This window comes from Panthera leo, chromosome D4 (genome assembly GCF_018350215.1).
Source record: "Panthera leo isolate Ple1 chromosome D4, P.leo_Ple1_pat1.1, whole genome shotgun sequence".
In the NCBI taxonomy this organism is placed as follows: Eukaryota; Metazoa; Chordata; class Mammalia; order Carnivora; family Felidae; genus Panthera; species Panthera leo.
This window is the reverse complement of record NC_056691.1, coordinates 34069636-34091122: the sequence shown is the minus strand read 5'-3', so window position 1 is coordinate 34091122 and position 21487 is coordinate 34069636. Positions and strand designations below refer to the sequence as shown.

General features: G+C 38.8%; 1 protein-coding gene across 3 annotated transcripts in view; it reads left to right on the top strand.

Moving 5' to 3' along the window:
* The window catches only part of PTPRD (protein tyrosine phosphatase receptor type D), a 516904-nt gene that overhangs the window by 110781 nt on the left and 384636 nt on the right, over nucleotides 1–21487 (top strand). For all 3 annotated transcript variants that reach the window (XM_042912355.1, XM_042912354.1, XM_042912356.1), the window contains exon 2: nucleotides 461–627. In XM_042912355.1, the coding sequence (XP_042768289.1) occupies nucleotides 564–627 (64 nt within the window). In that variant the 5' untranslated portion in view covers nucleotides 461–563. The remainder of the gene's footprint in view (nucleotides 1–460; nucleotides 628–21487) is intronic.

The window sequence follows — 21487 nt, the reverse complement described above, 5'->3', positions numbered from 1 at the left end:
AGCTGGAGAAGTTGAATTAGCCCTGTCACTTCACCTCGTGCCAAGAAAGCAGCTTCCACTATTCTGTCAATAATAGACTTTTATCCAGCACGGTGGAGCTTCCCTTAAATCTGTCTCATAGCATTGCTGTTTTTTCTTCCACTGATGCATTCACATAGTGTTTCATAAGAAGTGACAGTTTCTTCTCGCACAGCGTTGCCCAAAAGGTGGCACAAGCAGAGAGTGCCATTCAAGGTGGTTGGCTTTAGGGTAGCCTGACAATGGGCACGAGATGTGCCACAGCTGCCCCATTTTTCGAACCAAGTTATTTCCCTTCTAAAACAAAGGCATCACAGTTACAATGTCTTGGGTGTTTACAATGGATCGTGTCTCGTGGTGTTTGTGATGGAACAAGAGGAAAAGAGTAAAAAATCTAAGCGTCCTTGTGTTTCCTTTCTTTTGTCTTCCTCTCCCCTTACAGGCTCTGAAAGAGTTCCAGCTGAAATTTCTGATCGGACAGACTCGCTGAAGCTTCCGAGGCAGTGATTCCAAACTGCCAGCTCAGGCTGCTGCCAAGCTGCAGGATGGTGCACGTAGCCAGGCCGCTGTTGCTGCTTCTCGCTTTCTTCCTCCGCGCGGATGCTGAGAGTAAGCCATTCTCCCTTCTCCACGGGGCTGTGACTGTAATGAGTGGTTTTGTTGGCAGCTGGCACCAGGCTCAGGGCCTCTGAATACGTTTCCTTAGGAAGTAAATCCTGAGACACTGTGGGATCCTCCTTGGCTACCAGCCAGCCTTTGAAAGAGATTATTGACGTGACTTCCTTACCATTTCCTCTCTCTTAATGCCCCTTTTCTTGTGCATCTAACTGCTTCTACTGTCTTTTTTTTTTTTTTTTTTTTTTTTGTCTCACCAACCCTGGTGGCAAAGATACTATGAGCCCAATGATATAACTCAAATCGGGGTTAACCAGTTGGTGGTGCCAATAAGTAAACATCGTTCAGACACATTAGAAATTTCTTTACTTTTGTGGAACTTTCTAAGTTTAGAAAAATGCACAATGTCACATTGAGCCCAATTAAACCTCCAAGCCCCTTGTAGCTGTCATAGCAGCTGTTCTAATGTACTGTTTCCGACAGCTGTCGTCGAGTACAGTATTCAAACAAATCAAGCAGAACTGACAACTTTGTGGCTGAATGAAGGGTGTGGAAGTGTGAGGAGAATTCTGTGGAGTACAGACACCAAAGTTTGCTTTATTGGACTCAATTTATGAAACTGAGATTGTGGTCAATTAGCTTGCCAATTAATGAGAAGATCATATCTCCTTCGTAATTAGGAAATCATTAGGTCTACCTTGTTTACATATGTTTCTTTTCCCATCTGGCCCAGGGTCTTTTGGTAGAGATAGTACTGGAAAAGGCATGCCTCTGGCTTGGGCTCACTGACATGTCTGGTTTCTCAGGAATGGTATGGCTCATGTGAGAGTCGGCCATTCTCTTTGGGAGTCCCCTGGTACTAGGAAAACATATAACATCTGCAGGCATTAACTTTTCCTTCTGCTGACTGTTTCCGTGAGATGAAATTTGATTCATGTTGAGGATGTTTCGAAGACAAGGATCCTGTGTCCTGTTGGCCCCTACCTATTAATTGAATTTTGACAAAAATTTCCTCAATAGCAGCCAATTTCTTTGTTTAAATAGGGACTCTATTTTCTAAAGAGAGCTTTCCAGGACTGAAAGGAATCATGTTAATAACAGGATACATATGGAACATGCATGTTTTAAGCACATTCTCTGGTTAATAATGTATATAGTCTCCTAATTAGCACTTGGGAGTGTTGGTTTAAGGTGAAGCCAAGGAATGTCTAGGACAATGCCAGCAAATAATTAACTGGGAAAAGACCCAAATGAAAGATGCTCTTGTTATTTTAAAGCCATTTATGTCAGAATCTATTTTAAAGTAGTAATCTAAATTTAGTTTATTAAAGAAATCAGGCATATGGCTTTATTTTTCTGTTTTGGCTAGAATGAAAGAGTACGTTGTTTTACAATTGTTAATTTTTGGCAAAAGCATATCAGCACCCTGGGGACCCACTTTAATTTCAGATCGCAGTTAGAGATTTTCATAAAGTTGCTAGAGGTAATTGTCATCTATCCACAGAGTTATCTTTCCAGATAAGTAGAAATGTTCTTCTACTGAGCAGCTATACTTTGCTTAAATCTCTGGTGAAAAGTGGCAGACAGATGTCAAGTACTCTTAAAATTATGTTACAGTGGGAGCAGGGGAGGGGCAGAGAGAAAGAGGGAGGGAAACAGAATCCCAAGCAGGCTCTGCACTGTCAGCACAGAGCCCGATGTGGAGATTGATCCTCAGAACGGTGAGATCATGACCTGAACCAAAATCAAGAGTCGGACACCTAACCGACTGAGCCACCCAGGCGCCCCATAAAATAATGTCTTAAAAAACAATCTACACTCCAGATGATCATCACCTACTCCTTACCCTCCTGCTCCCCTTCTCTTTACCCTCCTCCTCCCCTTCTCCTTCTGCATGCCCCTTCACTGCACCTCCTCTACAGTAGCTGTTGAAAAGGAAAACAAGTCCGCATTAGCCCCTTTCAGTTAAATTAAGATATTTACCGTGTTGTATGTTTATATGATATCAGCTTTCAATCAAGATGTAACCTGAAAAAGAATACATTCTCTCTCACTCCTCCCATTGTAACTAAAGAAACTTTGTCAAATTAGTTAGTTTTGTCCTTGTCTACTCAGCCTTGATTATTTAGTACCTTTTCCCTTTAGCAGATTCATTTAGTGTTGTTGAGTAGGGTAGCATAACCTGAGAGTTTCTGGCGAAAGGGGAAGAATTGGCGATATTTTTTGAGGTATATTTAGAAAGAAAAAAGAGCATCCCGTATTAATCTATTGGAGGATATTTGTTGTATGGGAAAGCACATGGTGGAGCTGGAAATATGACTAGTCACTGAAGGATGTTCAAACAACAATTGGGAAAGTAGGATCTGGATTATAACCTATTAATTTTTTTAATGTTTATTGTTTTTGAGAGAGAGACAGAGTGTGAGCAGGGGAGTGGCAGAGAGAGAAGGAGATACAGAATCTGAAGCAGGCTCCAGGCTCCAAGCTGTTGGCACAGAGCCCAATGCAGGGCTCGAACCCATGAACTGTGAGACCCTGACCTGAGCTGAAGTTGGATACTTAACCTACTGAGCCATTCAGGTGCTCTTGGACTATAACCTACTAAACTGGGTCATTATCTTCTCACAAAACACTGAAAAAACCCAGACATAATGAGCACTGGAGAAAAATTATATTTTTCCATCATCATCTAAATACAGTATTTCTCAGGCATCCAGCACCTGGGTCACTGGTTTGTTACCCTAGGCTTTCGTTAGCACCTTTAGCCATATTTTGTTTTTCTTTTACCTAACTGTATTTTGTATTTATGCAAGGAATCAGGAGTTCTATTTCAAAATTTAATAGTAGCTTGTCAGAGCCATTTGAGAACTAGGAAATAATTTTTAAAAAAGTGTCCTCCCACTTGAGAAAGAGGACTGTGTAGGGGTGGGGAATGGAAAGAATCCACTCTAGTTTACCATGCTAATTTAATGTGTTCTGCTCACTGCCTTTTGAAATGATTAACTCCAAAGAGCCAAGGAGTCAGGATTTTCATCTGCTGTGTGGAACGTTATAGTAAGTGCTAGGTGTGATGTTGCATTAAGTAGGAGAGCTCTTATGAGCCTTGGTTCAAACCCAGGTTGAAAAATTGTGATAATATCCCTTTAGCAGAAAATTACAGTCTTTGCCATTGCCAATTTAAAATGCCCCACAGATCCCCACTATTATTTTAAAAGGCTAGATGTGTGTATGGCTCTTATTTCTTTTCATCCCTGGGTCTTGAGTGCTTGTAATGGTTCTGCTTGTTGTTTCTTGAAAGTGTGTACAGGTGGTAGAGTTGTAGTCTCAGCAGGACTCCTGTTTGAGCACTAGTAGTAGTCCTTCCTCATGTCAGGCCAACCAGGTTTCTGGTTTAGGTGGTGGTCTGACTGACGTTCGTTCTGGGTTAGGCAGTGGTCTGGTTGAGGTCAAATTTTGGTTTAAATCTGGTCTCATTGAGGTCAGTTCAGTGATAACTTGCATGCAAATTAAAGGTAAATTTATATTAATGTGGTCCTGGTGTGGGTATTTTTCTTTTGGCTGAGTTTCCATAGTAGTTTGTGGTAGTTTTATGTTAGCTTTAGTTTTCTGTTTACTAGTCATTTTCTGTTTGTTTTTTAACTAGATGCTGGCTATAAACCTACATGTAGCACCTTCTTTCACCAAATTGGTTTCATGCTAATGAAATCACTGACTGCCTACTGTTGCAGTCTAGACCTGAGTTTACACTTTAACAACTATAATTTGACCTGGATGTTTATTGGATCTTCATTAGAAACATGACTTTTGATAGCTTAATTCCTCAAATGGCTTAGTTAATCCATTTTCTCTTTTTTGTTTTTTGTTTTTTTTTCACATTTTTCCATCTGAGATGGCAAATAAATCCTCATTTCCCCCCCTTATTGTAGGGAAGCTTCTTGTAGTCCCTGTCTACCCACTATATTCCTGTCTTACGTAAAATCAATTAGTGTTTCCCCCTTTGGTAGTATATCACTATATCCAGTGAAACTTCTTGGTTTCTTTGGCATGGCTAAGAAAGTGAGCTCTAAAGACAGACTCTGATTTTAAGTTCTGGCTGTCATTTGTAATCTGGCACGTGATACAACATGCTCTTTGCCTCAGTTTCCCTAACTTTAAGATGTGAATGATGGTGATGATGATAATGATGATGATGATTGTATAGTAGAGAACCTACCCTTGGGTTTTGTGATCGTTGAATGAGTTAATGTAAAACACAGTCAGCAGATGACACATGATAGATTTTTAATAAATGTTAGCTGTTATATCATTATTTCAAAGATATGCAACCAGTATTTTTATTGAGCAGTTTTGTGAAGTATTGTGCTAAACTGCTTTTTTATTTGACCTACAGATTATCAAAATTTTGGTGTTTGATACACCAGGTTTTCTTGAAGCACATTAAAAGTCCTAGCTTGCTTCTCTATAAAGTCCTATACGTAAAACATTCTTAAAACTCTTGTCCCATTAATTAAACTGAAGATCAAGAGGAAAAATTATGAAGCATATTTAGTCAAGCTAGTCAAGCTTTAAAAAAAAAAGCTTCACTCTTCGAATTACCGATTTAAATTTGCCTTGGGTCTAATTAATGGAAAGTGTTCCATCCTTCTGTTCTGTTGCTTTTTGTAATGCATTCTTTTTTGAGATGCTCATAGAGAGGAGCTATAGATATTTCCTATAGGCAAATAGTATAATATATGAGCCATTGGATCAGAAAACTGGAAGTTGAGGTGAGCATGGTAAGGAAGAAAATGAGTGGCTTTTGATATGGTCATAAATTATTCTGCAAGGAAAAAAAATAAAGGGAAATAATTAAAAGCCAGGTCAAAATTATTCCGTTTGCATTTTGCAGAATCACTTCTGAGAAGTAGCCTAACCATGTAGTTGGACCTTCCAAGATGAGGTTAGAAATGGAGAAGAGGTCTTTCATAGGTCATCAAAATGCATACCTTTCAGCAGCAGCCTATTTCACACTGAGAACATCAATATTTCATTAAAAAATATCTTTTTATTTTCACTTTAGATTGTGATGGTTTGGGTATGATTATATTTATGTATATACATATTTATACATATAATTATATATTATAATTATATATTATATATATCATATATATGGTTATATATAATATATGATATATATGATTATACATTGTATATATATATGTATGTGTATATATATGTGTATATACACACACACACACACACACACACACACACACACATATATCACAAACCATAGAACCATCCTTTAAAAGGTAAATTGCTTGGGTGATGAAAATGTTCTAAAATTTTGGGCGCAGGGTGGCTCAGTTGGTTGAGCATCCGACTCTTGATTTCAGTTCATGTCATGATTTCAGTTTGTGGGTTTGAGCCTCGCATCGGGCTCCACACTGACAATGGAGCCTGCCTGGTCTTCTCTCTCTCTCCCTCTCCCTCTTGCCCTCCATCTCTCTCTCTCTCTCTCTCTCTCTCTCTCTTTCTCAATAAACTTAAAAAATAAAAATAAAATTAGAGTGGAGTGATGGCACTGAGTATAAACATACCAAATGCCATTGAATTGTACACCTTAAGTGGGTGATCTGTGTATTCTGTGAATTATATTTCAATAAAACTATTTAAAATAGAAAATGTAAAATGTTGCTTAAACCAGTAATTTGGCTAGATTCTCTTCGTTGTATGTAACCTTAAAGGAAAGTGTGCTGGTTTCCTTGGGCCAGTTATGATAGACATGCTCACTGACAAGAGCAGGGAGAAATCCAGTTCATTTACCAAGCTTATCAATGCTTTCCTTGTTTTCCCTTTCTCTGAATTTACAGATGTGTGGCAAAATAAAAACTTTGCCTTTCCCTCCTCCTTCCTCCCCTCATTTTAAAGTAGCTAAATTAGCAACATCCAGCTGTCTGCAGCAAGGAAAATATTCCAGCTATTTTACTGATCCTTAAGCTCCGTTGCAGAGGATTTGTAGCTTTCTAAATTAATTGCTCTCAGCAAAGCTGTACCTACCTAGTAAGGTTAAGAATATGTCACAAAATCAACCAATGCGTGCACTTAAAAACACTTTATTGAATGTAGAGGGACTTGATTTAAAAAAAAAATCCTAAGTATGACATGTTTCTTAGCTCTGATCTCTGTTTATGAGGAGACCCTTGGCTCAAAAGATGGAACGGTATCTGAAATGCTGGTGAATTACTTCTTGTTATTGCTGATGGTAGCCTGATGGCAGCCTTGTTATAGCCTGATGGTAGTTGATTAATCTGTTCCATGATTTCCTCACTTCTTTCCTTTTACATTCTTAATTTCTTTAACTTTCTTCACTTCGTTAGTGTTTCCAATGACCTTGATTTGTTTGGGAGCCCCGACTCTCCTGCCCACTTTGCTCTGCTTCACTTAATTGTGGAAAATCCCCAACCAGTGTCCACTTTGAAATTAAGAATCAAAGATAAAAGTACTGCCGATTGGATGGAAACCCATTCTCTTACCTATAATTTTGTCTGTTTTATTTCCTCAGTTTCCTTTAGCTTCTTTTTGTTATTTGACAAAGTAGTGTGTGTGTGCATGCACACTTGTACCGTCTGCTTGCTCCATGGAAGACTTTGTGCACGATGGTAGAGATACAAAAGTGTAAAGAATGTGGTTTCATATCCATTTTTCATCTACCTTCAGAAGTCATAGGTCACTCTTTAGAACTGTTTCAAGCAATGTTTTCAGAATTTATCTCCACGTGGGAAGTGGTACTTACGACTGTGGACTCAGAAGCTGAAGTACGCGTTCAGACCCTGCCTCTACTATGTAATTATTCTGACCATGGGCAAGTTACAAATATCTGTATGCCTCCCATCTATAAAATGAAGATTGAAAATAGCACACATTTGATATGGTTATCATAAGGATTAAGTAAAAAACTGCTTGCAAAGCATCTTGAATTGGATTAGATATTTACTAAATGTTAGTTGCTATTATACTTTTTTCTCATTAGCTTGCATCATTTTCAAGTTAGAAGCATCTATGTTTAGATCTCTGTTGACATTTATTATCCCATTAACTTCGTAATTTGAGCAGTATCTTTTAAATATGTAAATATGTATCTTTATATATATTTGTGCTTCCAAAGGACATTGACTCATTGGCTCATTCATGTATTTAATAGTCTCTTTAAATAAATGTTTATTGGTCACATTCCCTGTGCCAAGTACTGACTTAGCTACTGGAGACACAATAGTGAGATAAAGAGATATGATCCCTACCCCAAAGGGCTTACACTCTAGCAGGGTAGACAAATATTTACCATTAATCTCAAAAGTTTACACTTTTGGACTGCGTTAAATATTTGAGGGAAGAAAATAAGGAGCTTAGTGCCTCATCTGTTCAGAAGAGTAATAGAAAGCTTTCCTGAAGGAGTGACATTTTTTAAATTTTGGAATAATTTTAGGCTGAAAAGAAGTTGAAAGACTGTACAGGAATTTCCCATGTACCCTTCACCCAGTTTTCCTCAAGATAATATGTTATATAATGAGAGTACATTATCAAAATCAGGAAATCAATGTTGGCACAATACTACTAACTAAACTACAGTTTACTTGTTTTATATCAACTTACTTTTTAAAGTTATATAGTTCTGTTAAACCTTATCACATGCATAGCTCTGAGGAAATGAGTTTTGAGCTAGTATCTTGTGGGTGAATGGAAGCTAAATAAACTATACCTGAAAGACCCGTTAAGGTCCAAGAAAGGACATGCCTGTGAGCCCTGAGACGGGAATAACCTAGTATATTTTGGGGCATGAGAAGATGGATGTTCCTGGATCCCAGACAATGAGGAGAGAGAATTCAAATAGGGCTGGACAACAGGCACAGACTGTCTAATGCAAGACCTCATAGAACTTGTTCAAGATCTTGGTTTTTCTTCTAGGAACAGCTGGAGGAGTGAAGGGAAGGAATTTGCATTTTAAAAACATCCTTGTGGCTGCTGAGTGTAGAGAAGCTTTGGAGCCAGGCCAGCCAGAGTGGCCTTGGATCTGTTGGGAGGCTGCTTGGAAGCTATGCAGATTGATGGGGGTACAGGGACCAGGGTGGTGGAGGTTAGGGAGGACAGCCTTGACACTGAAAGAATATTTTAGTTGACTATTGTGAAGATATGCTCTCCTAGAACTTGAACCAGGAACAGATCGTTATGATTTGGAGTGGAAGAGAAAACCAGGCTGGTGAAGGATAAGTAATCCTTTATTTTTAACATGGCATTATATATTTCTTTCCGAAAATAGATCACTTCTCATTCTTATAATTTCCCTTTTTGGTTGTTTATTTTAGGTCATTTTATTTGAACTTATCTGTATGTTAGTATCTGTGTAAAAAGGTGGAATCAGACTGTACAAAAATATTTCAATTTAGTTTTGTTCTCTCACCAAAGTTTTAAATTCAGTCTATGGTTTGTGATGGGTTTTGCAAAATCACAGCATAGTGTTATTACAATCATTTTATAATATGGTTATTAAATGTAACATTAAAATATGCTAAGTACTTATATCTTCAATTTAAAAAGCATGCAAGACTTCACTTTTGAGCTAAAAGTACAGGAAGTATAACAAATACATTTCAGCAGTTTTTTTTTTTTCCTTTCTTAGTTGTTTATTGTTAATTTTACTTATTTTCCCCTCAGTCTTCTTTTTTTTTAATTTTTTTGATGTTTATTCATTCTTGAGAGACAGAGAGACAGAGCATGAGTGTGGGAGACACAGAGTGAGAAAGGGAGACACAGAATCCAAAGCAGGCTCCAGGCTCCAAACTGTCAGCACAGAGCCCGATGCTGGGCTTGAACTCATGAGCTGTGAGATCATGACCTGAGCCAATGTCAGATGCTTAACCAACTGAGCCACCCAAGCGCCCCTCCCCTAAGTCTTTATAAAGGGATTGTTTATCACTGAAAAGGTACTTTATAGCTTTAAGCTATAGTAATTTCAGGTCATTACAAAGAAAATCCCCCTAATATCTATCCTTAAAAAGCATTTAAATCACAGCAGTTAAATTAAAAGTAATGATATTTCATTGAATGAGTGCTCACTATGTAAAGAGGTTATGGACAAAAATACAACACAAGGTTATGGACAAAAAAATAAATGAACAGTATGACTTTGGATAGATACACATGCTTCAAAGATAATGAAACAAGGTGATGTACATGACAGTAAGGGGGGAGGAGGAGGCAGGACACTCCATTTTATATCGTGGAAGGTATTGCTTAATGAGACAAAATGCTTAAGCTGAGTGATGTTCTGAAGTGACCAGCCCTGAAAAAGTGGCATTCAGTGCATCCAGACAAAATGAGCAGTGATTTTCAAAGGAGGAGCCCAGCATGTTCAATGGAAAAAATAAGGCCCAGAAGACTGAAGCACAAGTGGCAAGAGATAGGTAGGAGAGGCAGGGAGGGGCTTGATGCTGTGGCCCTGTAGGCCTTGGAAGGAGTTTGGATTGCTAGGCAGAGATGTAAAGAAACAAATATATTCTTGGGATATTTATCTGTGAAACTTGATTTGGGTCCTGTGAACCCTTACCAGAACAAAATAAATACATTTTCTGCAAATAATGCATTAGAAGGTAGGTACTTCCTACCTTCCTGATCAAGTTATAAATCATTGTCTAAACGGCTTAACTGAAATTTCTTTGCACCAGCCAATGTAGATTTTAAACACTAAAGCCTTTGGCTAGCAAAAGCACAAATGTCTGCGTTTTGCTCTTTATCTCTGGCCACTTTTGTGTTTCTTTTAAAGCAGGTGATAGTTTTACATTGGAAACATGTAATTAAGTCTGCATGTTCCTTCATCGATATCCATAGCTGGAGAGGACTGGGGAGGGTACGCAGGAAAAGCAGATCTGTAATTGGAGGGTGATCGGCAACATTGACTTGCAGGGAAGAAGGGAATTTTAATAGGCCTTTGCTCTGCGTGCTTCCATTTAGTCAGGGTGATAGCAATTGACTCCTCAGTGATTCTTAGTATGTATTTCCTTTACAGATGAAAGCATTTAAATAAAAGTTTTCCTGGTTAACCGCTTCCATTTCCAAAAAAAAAAAATCTTGATTTTATGTGATTTAACATATTTGTACTTAGTTTTAAGTCCCATGGGGATATAAAGTAATAAATAGAATAAGGATTATTAAACCATAACTTAAATGTATTTACTCTAAAATAGTACATGTTGTAAACAACCAGATTTGGCTTAAATTCTTGCCCTTCTGCTTACCTGGAATAATTTTCTTAATTCTTCTGACTCTTTGGGAATTCTGACATGCCTGATACACGGCAGGCATTCAGTAAGGGTTTGTTTTCATCCCATCGTGTATACTGTAATGCCTGATGTGTGCAGAAATCGCCTGTCTAGCATTTTCACCTATTGAGATGATTTTCAGATCAAGGAACTAAGCAGCATATACCCTAGAGCAGCAACAAACAGAACAAACAAATAAACAAAAGCATCTACATCATAGATTTGGATGTCTCCTATGTGCTGAACTCGAAGTGAAGTCTCTCTGTGCTGTGTTTCTGCCATCAGTGTACTCCAAGTTTGACACAATTGAAATTTTGCCTAAAGAATTCTTTGCTGTTGGGAACTGCCCTCAGTATCATAGAATATGTAGTAGCCTCCCTGGCTTCTACCATTAGCACCCTGGCCTTCAGTTGTGACCACCAAAGTGTCTTTTAACATTGCCAAATGGGACCTGGGGGACAAAATCACCTCTGGTTTAGAACCACTCCTAGTGCATCAGCTCTGGAACAGACTGTTGGGCAGAGGTTGGGAGAGGTAAATGCTCCCCTTCTAACTTCTGTGGGGTTTGGAAGGAGGAAGTTTTGTCAGATGTATGATAGACCTTTCAGAAGTTCTTGAAATCAGCTATGCAAACTGGGAAATATCAGTCATAGTTCCATTTAATATCTGTGTGACCAGAGGCAGATTGTCCGATCTCTTCATGCCTCAGCTTTGTGGTCTAGCATATCAAATGGTAATGGTAGGGTTGCTGTGAAAATTAACTACTAGCCAATGTAAGGTGCTAGAACTATGCCTAAAACACAGGAAGCACTAAATAAATGGTAGCCATTATTATTATATTAAGTATGTATTTTATACAATATTAAATTAATTCTGTAATATATTATTCTTATTTTAGTAATAAAATGCAATTTTGTCTCCTTGCAATGATTATGATAGTACCTTTCCCTTGTATAGTTATTTAAACACATTTTATTTTTAATCTGTTCCTGAAAACTCTAGGCCTAAGTAGGCAGTATACTTTTTATTATCACCACTTCTCAGATAAAAGAAACCAAGGGTCAGAACAGGTGAACTGCCTGGAGCAAAAAGGGGAATAGGTAATGGTGAAGGGCCTAGAACTCAGCTGTCTTGACTCTTTGTCCAGGCAGGAGGCAGATGGGTTAAAAAGAGCGGGTACAAGAACTCACAGTGCAGGGCAGTCAGAACTGTGTGGAGAGTGCTTGAGTGATGCTGGCAGTGCAACAGGCCCGGGAGGCCCAGCTCCACGGCAGCTGTCCAGGAGCCTCACTGATAGTCAGAATGAGGATTCAGGGTCATGGAGGAAAGATTAGATCATAGCCACAGTATATGCACTATGTAAGAATTAGAGAAGCATCAAATGGCTTTTAGAAAAGCTGTTGTCCCCTTTCAATTTAATAAAAGAAGAAAATACTGTCAGTTTGGGAAATGTTGCATTCTCTGCCACCAGTGTTTTATTATAAAATGGCCTTTATTTTTCGATAGGCTTCCTTGTTTGTCCATATCATTCTAAATTGTTAGCAGTAAGGTGTGCCTTCAAGATTTTATCGCTGTACTCATGATGTCCTCATCCTCCTAGAATGTGATAGGTAGGAAATCGTGGCCGGGTATTTTACAGCACCTCTCAAAGGGAAGCAAGACGACTCTCCCCTTGAACGTGTGTTGGTACTTGGTTGTGCTTTAACCAGTAGAATGTTATAGAAGTGATGCTACTCCAGTGCTGGTCCTACCCCTTAGAAGTCTGGGAGCTTTCTGGGCATCTGGGGGCCTCAGCCAGTCCATCGTTTGACTCTCGGTTTCGGCTCAGATCATGATCTCACAGTTTGTGGGTTCGAGCCCCATGTCAGGCTCTGTGCCGACAGCACGGAGCCTGCTTGGGATTCTCTGTCTCCCTCTCTCTCTGACCCTACCCTATTCTTTCTCTCAAAAATAAAATAAATAAACATTAAAAAAAAAAAAAAAACAAGAAGAAGAAGGCTGGGAGCTTCCACTTCCACTCTGTGGCACCTTGACTTATCATAGAAAGATATCCAGTTACCCTGCAGTAAGGACCCCATGGAGAGAAAGAAATGCCTAGACCACCCACACAAGTTGTAGCCATCCCAGGTGAAGAGCCAGGTATATGAGCAAAGCCATCTTAGCTTTCCAGCCAGAGTCCAGCCTCCTCCTGGTGACTGCAAGCCACGTGAGTGATGTCAGTGGAGAGGAAGAGAAGGACCACCCAGGTGAAGCCTGCAGAGCCGAATCCTGTGCAAAGAAATCTTTGCCTTAAAACAAGTTTTGAGGTGGTTTAAAATACACCAGTAAATAGCTGAAATACATGGTGATTATTGTCATGAAAATGAAGCACCTGTCAGCTTGAGGAGCAACCTTGGACCTGTGGTTGCTTCATTCTTCCTTCTTCTCAGGAACTGTAACACAGATGATGTTCTAGATAACAAGTACTTAAAGGCAGCTGTTTTCTGGGTAGATGAACACATTGATACACATCAGTTAAAACCCTACCCAGAGCAAAAATTCTGAAACCTGTACACATTTTGCATGCTTTTTGATGAGAGGTTGGCAAATGTTTTCTGTAAAGGACCATATAGTAAATATTTTTGGCTTTGTGGGCCATGTAGACTCTGTCACAACCATTCAGCTCTGCCATTATAGGAAGGAAGCAGCTACAGACAGTATATTAAAAAACGGGAGTAAATAAAACTTAAAAACATGTGCAGTGAGCCAGATTTGGACTGAGTTCATGGCTTGACAACCCCTGCTTTTGACCCTACTCATTTACAAGTCCTCACCAGACAGTGGGAAGTGGAGAATATTTATTAGCAGAGGACCTTGTTTTAACCTGGTGAGATGAGGTAAGGAAAGAAGACGCTTTTGATTAGCCTCTTTTAGCACTTTGCTTTGTTAGTAATGTTTATTGGGAGCAGATTAATTAGAATAAATAAGTTCAAGGAGCACATCTCTTGATAAACAGAGATGTTTAATAGCGCTTAACCTTTGGAATTTATGTGGCAAAAGCTTTGGATGTTACTGCACTTTATGTCTTTTGGGGGTGCTTCAGGTACTCTGCTGTTAGTGCCACTTCAAATCGCAAACTCCTGAAAAATGAATAATTTATCAGCTGTGGGATATTTTTCATTGCGCTGTGAGCCTGACATTTGGAGCTACGAACACCTTAAATATAGAGAAAAAGGTGCTGGAAATTGTTACATTTGATGAGAATGTTGTAACTGGGTCTGTAAAGAAACAGGTTTGTAATCATGGGTATTGAAGCCTGATATTGGTTTTGTAGAGGCAAGCCAGAGCAGAAACATCATGGTGAATTTGGTCACATCACAGGTACTTCTGGTACAGATGTACTCTGTACCATCACAGTGCTTATAAATCAAAAGGAAAATAAAACTCCCACGAGAAAGCACCATTGATCCAGCAGCGATGTTCAGAAATAACACTTATGATCCAATATGTCAGCAAATTGAAAAGCCCTCATGGGTTGTGGTGAGGGGGCAGTTTGCAATTGATTGCAATTGGAATTCTTGACTCACATGGAAAAATATAAAGAACCAACTGTTGCCAGTTTGTCCTGGCAACTAGTAGAAGGTACAAGTTTCTGAAAATGAATGCAAGCATAACTCTATTCTCATAAGGACAGAGGCTGTATAGAGTTGTATGAAAAAGTAGGACTAATTATATTAAGCAAAACTCTTGGCTGAATATGAAGGAAGCTGACTAATGATTAAGACTATTTGACTATGGAGTAAAATCTCATGGGAAAGAATGAGAGCCCCACTGCATGAATCATTTGAAGTAAGCAGCAGAAACCACTGTGGAGAACTACTGTTTCTGAAATAATCAGAACTGCATCAGCCAAGGGATATAAAAAGATCATTTAGCAATTGCAAAACACATAATTCTTTTTGCATTTTAATTGTTCTGATTTGGAGTGAGAGATGGAAACAGGAAGGGTATTATGATAATTATAATAAAACAATTGCCTGTATTCTGGAACCTATTTTCTCTAGAGAGTTTGCAGTTTAACAAATGGATCCGATGCCACCATTGGGCAGGAAATAAATTGGCTCACTTCCCTTTGTGGTATTTACCCAGGCCACTGGACTCCTCTTTGTAGCCTAAAAAAAGCTTTCACAGTTGCTTATTCACCGGCGTTCTGTTTATCTCAAAAAGTGCATTGTGTTTTTCCAGTTTTACTAATATTCTTCTCTTCTCCCTTTATGACTGCACATCGTAGCCATTCCAAATCTTAGTTACTCTTCTGGTGCCATCTTCACTACTGTCTTCCTCCACTCTTACATAGTGCCCTCTGTGTCCCAAGCACCTGGAGAAAACAAGAAGACAGAGCTAAGTTGGTGCTTTCAGAATAGTGGGGGAGGAAAGAGGTTACGAAAACCTGGGAAGTAGACATGCAGTAGTGAACATGCACACACAGTATTGCCACTAGCAGGTCGTCACTAAGGCAACGTTAGCAGGTATGGTAGAGACAGGAAACATATTGGAAAGCATTAAGGCAGAGCTAAAGAGCTTGGGACTTGCCTGGTAGATCAGTGATTCTCAACCTGATGATACTTGGGAGTTACTTGGGGCTGAAACTATAGTCGTCTAGGCCACACACTAACCCGTTAATGCAAAATATATGAAGGTAAGGACCCAGGGTAGGGAATTCTTTAAAGGACCCTCAGTTCATTCTCAGGCAAAGCCCAGCATTACCAACTAATAGGGGAAGCCGATGAAATCTTTTAAACTGGAAAATGATGTGGTCCAACTTGTGTTTTTAGTAGATCACTGACGGTTGAGTTGAGGATGGATTTGAGGGTGTGAGACCAGTTAAGAAACTGCTGTAAAATCAAACACAATCAGGGTCATGAGTACCTGAACTGTGGTTGCAGTTATAGGATAAGGAGGTTCCAGATACAAAATTTATTCGAGAAGATTAAACATTTATTCGAGAAGATTAAAAGATTTTGTGATGGGTTGAACTTGGAAAGTACTGCATAAGTCACAGAGAGAACAGCTACAGAAGTAGGCAGAACCATCTTCTTCATGTATTTCTCTTTCATCTCTCTGCCAATACACCTAATGCACTTTATTATGGCTTTTGTGTCCCTCCTGACAGTTCTCATAGTTTCCATATATTACTTTTAGTAGTTGTCTTAAATCTCATTTCCCATGCCTAGGGCAAGTGTATTTACTCATTTTAGATACTGCCTTCTTGAAGTACTGTCCCAGTACTAGGCCTGTCTCAATACTGAGCCTTGAATGTAGCCAGGGACAGCAAATTCAATGGCCTCTGTACTAGCCAAATAAAATTCATTATTGAAGCAGGCCAGTTCAACTCCTTGGAAAGTTTGTGCTGGATCTCATGAGGGAAGCAAGCACCTAGCCTATTCTTGCCATTTGGGGAGGCATGCCCAGGATTTTCTGATTTTCCTAGAGAAGCTTGAAATCCAGATTTGTGTGTGAAACATCCCTAATTTTTACATTTTGGCTTCAATTAAAAATCATGAGGCAACAATAATATTGAGGCTGAAGCAAAAACATCTTTGGGATGGATCTGGTCTGGGACCACAAGTTTTCACTCTCTGTGTAGGGTCTCAGTAGAAATTTATAGAATTGAAATGAATAAAACTTCCCAATCCCAGCAGTTTCCAGCCATTTCTCTGGTTTGACAATAGCAGAGAGTTTAACAAAGCACTAGCAGCAAACATTTGGGCTGATTCTGTTTGTGGAAAGTGAATTAGAGAATAGATTCCATTACCTGGTATCTCACACTAAAATATAAAGCAGAAGGACACATTTAAAGTCCTTTAACTGCCATTATATAGATACTTCTGGTGAATGTGAATTTGGGATGATGAATTATTCATTTAATTCCTTTCCTTCCCAGTTTTGTGTGTTCTAACAATGCCAGGTTTAAGAACCTCAGGTGGCCCCTCATAGCCTGAGGCTGGGGAGAGGCTCTGTCTCCTGCCTGCTGATTTGTCCCTTGTAGTCAAGTCAGCCTGGTGGCCCTGAGCTCCTTTTTCTATCAGGACCTGCTCTGGCTACCCAATGTAAAGCCTCAGAATGTTTAAGGCTAAAGAGCAGGTGAACAGTTGTTCAGCCCATGAGTTAGCATTTCAAAGGCCAGTGCTCAGAAGGGCACTGCCCAAGTGAGCAGCTGGGTGGAAACAGAGGGCTGTACTGATGGAGTCATGTCTGAGAAATAAGATATTTCTGTGAAAATGACTTTCTAATTGCATGAAGACTAAAGACTTGGTGCTAAAACTTTTCACTTTATCTGTTTTGATGGCATTCCTTCTGTAATGTTCCTTAAACTTTTCAGTACTAAAAAGATCAAATGAAGCATGATTGTTGCCTGATCATTTGGGTGATACTAATCAGAAATATCGACTTTCATATTTCCCTCTGTATACTGAGACTCCCTGAAGAGTTGCTATGGTATATAGTTGGTGGGACTGCTGCATTTTTGTGGGCCATGTATAATGATTAAAATTCTAGTCAGAAGAAATGTGTGTTGGAAAGAACATTGGCTTTTAAGTAAAAAGATCTGGGTTCAAATTATGTCTTTTGCTAGCTTTAGATGGTTGGACTTGGAAGAGTTTATTAACCCCTCTAAACTTAATTTTTTTTTTAATTTAGTAAATATATTTTCTGCATCTGCTACCTGCCCGCATTTTGCTGGTTGCTGGGGATATGATAGTGAACAAGATGGAGAGAGGCAGGGCCAGTGCCAGCTGCAATCTAACCTTGGATTTCTCCTCTGTAAAATGGGGATAAGCACCTCAACCTGCACTTATTATCTGGGGAGTAATTATGATCATGTTCTTGAGGTGCCTAGCAACGATTATGGGCTTGTAATTGTAATGGAGGCTGCAAGATTTACTTCCTCTTCTGTGCTTAATTACCAATGCTTTCTAATTTGTTACCTTAAAGTTATACAAAACTATTTTCGCTGAGAGATGTTTTTGCTCACACGTTCTAATTCGCAGATGGTGTTCAGGTCCTGGACATCTGAGTATCCTTTTTCTCTTTCTAAACATTTTGCATAAATGGTCCTTAAGCAATTCATTCCAGAGATATTCTCCTCATTCTAGGGTTTGAGATATATCAGCAACCCAACATACCAACAACAACAAAAATATTGTACCATAAAGATCACATTCTAGGGGGCCTCAAAATTATGAAATAGGATAACAAATACAATACAGTAAAAAACACAAATTATAAATAATAAAGTATATTATGTGCTCAAAGGTTATAAATATTATGGGGTAAGAGACCAGAGAAGCAGAATCAGGAGTGGGGAGGAGGATTCCAATGCAATTTCAAGTTGAGTGGTCAGGTCAAGGTAGGCCTTACTGAGGTGGTGACATTTAAGCAGATTTAAAAGAGGTGGAGAAGTTAATCATCAAGGAATGCTCCAGGCAGAGAGGGCAGCCAGTTCAAAGACACTGGGATAGGAGGTGCCTGGATGTTCTAGGAACAGTAGGGGAATAAATGGAACAAGGTTTAGAGAAGGAGAGGAACCTGGTACAGAACATCTATAATGTAAGGAGAATTGACCTAGTTGGGAGGTCAGGTTCCCTGGAAGCAATAGTAAGTTGAGATCCTGAAGAATATTTAATGATTCTGGGGTGTTAGAGCCTACGCACAGAAAAACCAAAACCAAGACCAAGACCAAGACCAAGACCAAGACCAAGACCAAAACCAAAACCAAAACCAAAACCAAAACCAAAACCAAAACCAAACAGCTTGTACCAAGGCCCTGAAGCCAGGGAAGCATGACTTGTGTCTGAAGAGGGCAGAATAAAGGGGACAGTAGTAAAGAAAAATGGTAAGGTTTTAGAGGAAGAAGGTGAAGATGATTATATTTGGGTTTGATCAGGGTTACTTTGGTTACAATATAGAAAATCTATCATTGCTCTTGATGGCAATGATAATTCAGGTACTAAATTCCTCTCCTAAAGTGATGGATTTCTGTGCATTCAAAGCAAAATGAATGGGAAAGAAGAAACAGTTTATGTAGACCATTGTTTTAAGTTTGTGGCCCACTTCTAGTATGATTCACTTATATTTCCTTAGGCTGTAAACTTAGGGCCAAGCTTTCATTATCATGGCCAATAATAAATTTCCCAGGATTCTCTGGCCTATAGTGTTCTGATAGATTGATGCCAAGGCTTCACCTGAGTCACTGGGGACCTCACAGGTCAGGCCTCAGTAATTCTCACCACAGCCCCCCAGGTCATATGACAGTGGATAAAGATTTTAGGTGGACAAGACGGGGATTCAGTTCAGGAACAAACCATAGACAGTCTTCCAATTGAATGGTTTGTATCAGCCTGGAATTCTTGCATTGAACTACTGGTTATTTAGGAGGAGTTGTGAGGTTTTCTTTTAAGTCTTTAACTTTTAATCCTCTCAAATCCTGTTTTAGAAATAAACAGGGGCACCTGGGTGCCTCGGTGGATTGAGCGTCTGACTGTGGATTTCGGCTCAGGTAGTGATCCTAGGATCTTGGGACCAAGCCCCGCATCAGGCTCCATGCTGAGCATGGAGACTGCTTAAGATTCTCTCTCTCTATCCCTCTCCTTGCACGTGCTCTCCCTGTCTCTAAAATAAAGAAATAAATAAAAAGCATACTATATTACTTGTAGGTTTCTAAGAATGCATTTCTTTATTCTGAGATTTTGACAAACTAAAGAATCAATATCATTTTCACATATTCATATTTTATTAGCATGAAAAGATCTAAAGCGGTGGAATAAAGTACATGTTAGCTGGAAGATCAGCTCTCTGATTAAATGAGTTGATTGTTCCCTGCTGGGGCAGCCTCTGCACTGCTGCGTTTTCAACTCCCTTTGCCCTTGGCTTTGTGAGAGTCCCTGTTCTGGATCCAAATGCAATCTCTGTCCACGTTTACACGTTTGTTTATGAAGCCTTTCAGATCTGTAAGAATATCTTATGTTGTTTATTATTAAATACAGCCACACAGCTGAAAAAGAGGAAATCAAAATAAGTATTACAGAAATTATAAAAGTCTAGACCTTTTTGGGGGGTAATGACTGTGTTCTTTTTTTTTCAGAACAAGAAAATGCTGTTACCATGGGCTGTTTTAGCCTTCCGGTATCCAGTCAAAACACTGTTTTCCAAAATTCCTTCGTAGAGTTCTTTCCCCCTCTCCTTCAGTCTAGTTATGTGATACTAGACTTTACATTTGTAAAGTGGTTGTATTGATTGGTCATGGTCTGCATTCTCTTGCTTCCCACTCCCTACTTCCTGATTGATTTTTAGAAATTTATATACAGTAAAATCCATTATTTGTGGTGTACATTTGTGTGGGTTTGAACAGATGCACAGTGTTACATCCTCCACCGTAATTACCCTGCAGGTCCTACACCTCAAAATACCCTCACACTGCTCCAGAGTGGAGCCGTCCTCGTCTGGCTTTTCTTATTTAGCAAAGTGCGTTTCAGATTCATCCGTGTTGTTGCATGAATCAATAGATTGTTGCTTGAGTAGTATTGCATCGTATGTATATATACAGTTTGCTTATCCATTTACCGGTTGAAGGACATCTGGGTTGTTTCAAATATTTAGTGATTATGAATAAAGATGCTGTAAACATTTACGGACTGGGAAAAAATAAATTTTAATCAGTCTCTGGTGCAGTGGTTCTGGGGACTTTCAAAAACAACAAAAAACACAGATGTCTGGGCCCCACTCCCAGCCAATTGAAACAGTATCTCTGTGCATGGGGCCTGGGCTGATGGTTTTTATAAAAGCTCCCTAGGTGGTCCTCTTGTGCAATCTGGGTTGAGAATTCATGCTTAGAGACACGTGATCATTGTATTTTTGGTAAATCAGCTCTCTAGGGTTTTCTTTATTATTTTTACTTGGCAAGGTTTGATAATTATATTTAGGTAATATAAGATTATGCTTCAAATTAGTTGTTTCTCTTAAGGATTTAATTTCATTTCAAGACAAGAGTTACTGTATGCTAATTAAACCAAGGCCTTTTTAAAGGTTTAAGTAGTCATGATAGAAATATATTTATAATATGCCAATTATATCCCTCAGGAATATTTTAATAATTATATATTTGATTAAAAGGAGTACTTGCTAGTTATGCAGTGTAATTATATGTTTGAATAAACCAGCACTAGAACTAAATGAGCTTCCTTAATTACCAAGACAATTATTTTATATTGCTGATGAAATATATTATTATCTTATGTGTGTGTGTGTGTGTATATATATATATATATATATATATATATATATACTGGTAGTGAGTTTTTAACAACGTTTTGTAATGGTATTTAACAACTATTTAATCAATTATGTTGATTTAAAGAGTGAAACAACATTAATGTCAGCATGAATTGGGCAACTGAGATATTTTACATTAAAATAAAGATTTTCACGTTACACGTAATTACATAAGAACACATAGGATTTTTAAAATTTCCCTGAACCAACTAGAAATATTATTTGAAAGCTGTGTGCTTTGATTATTA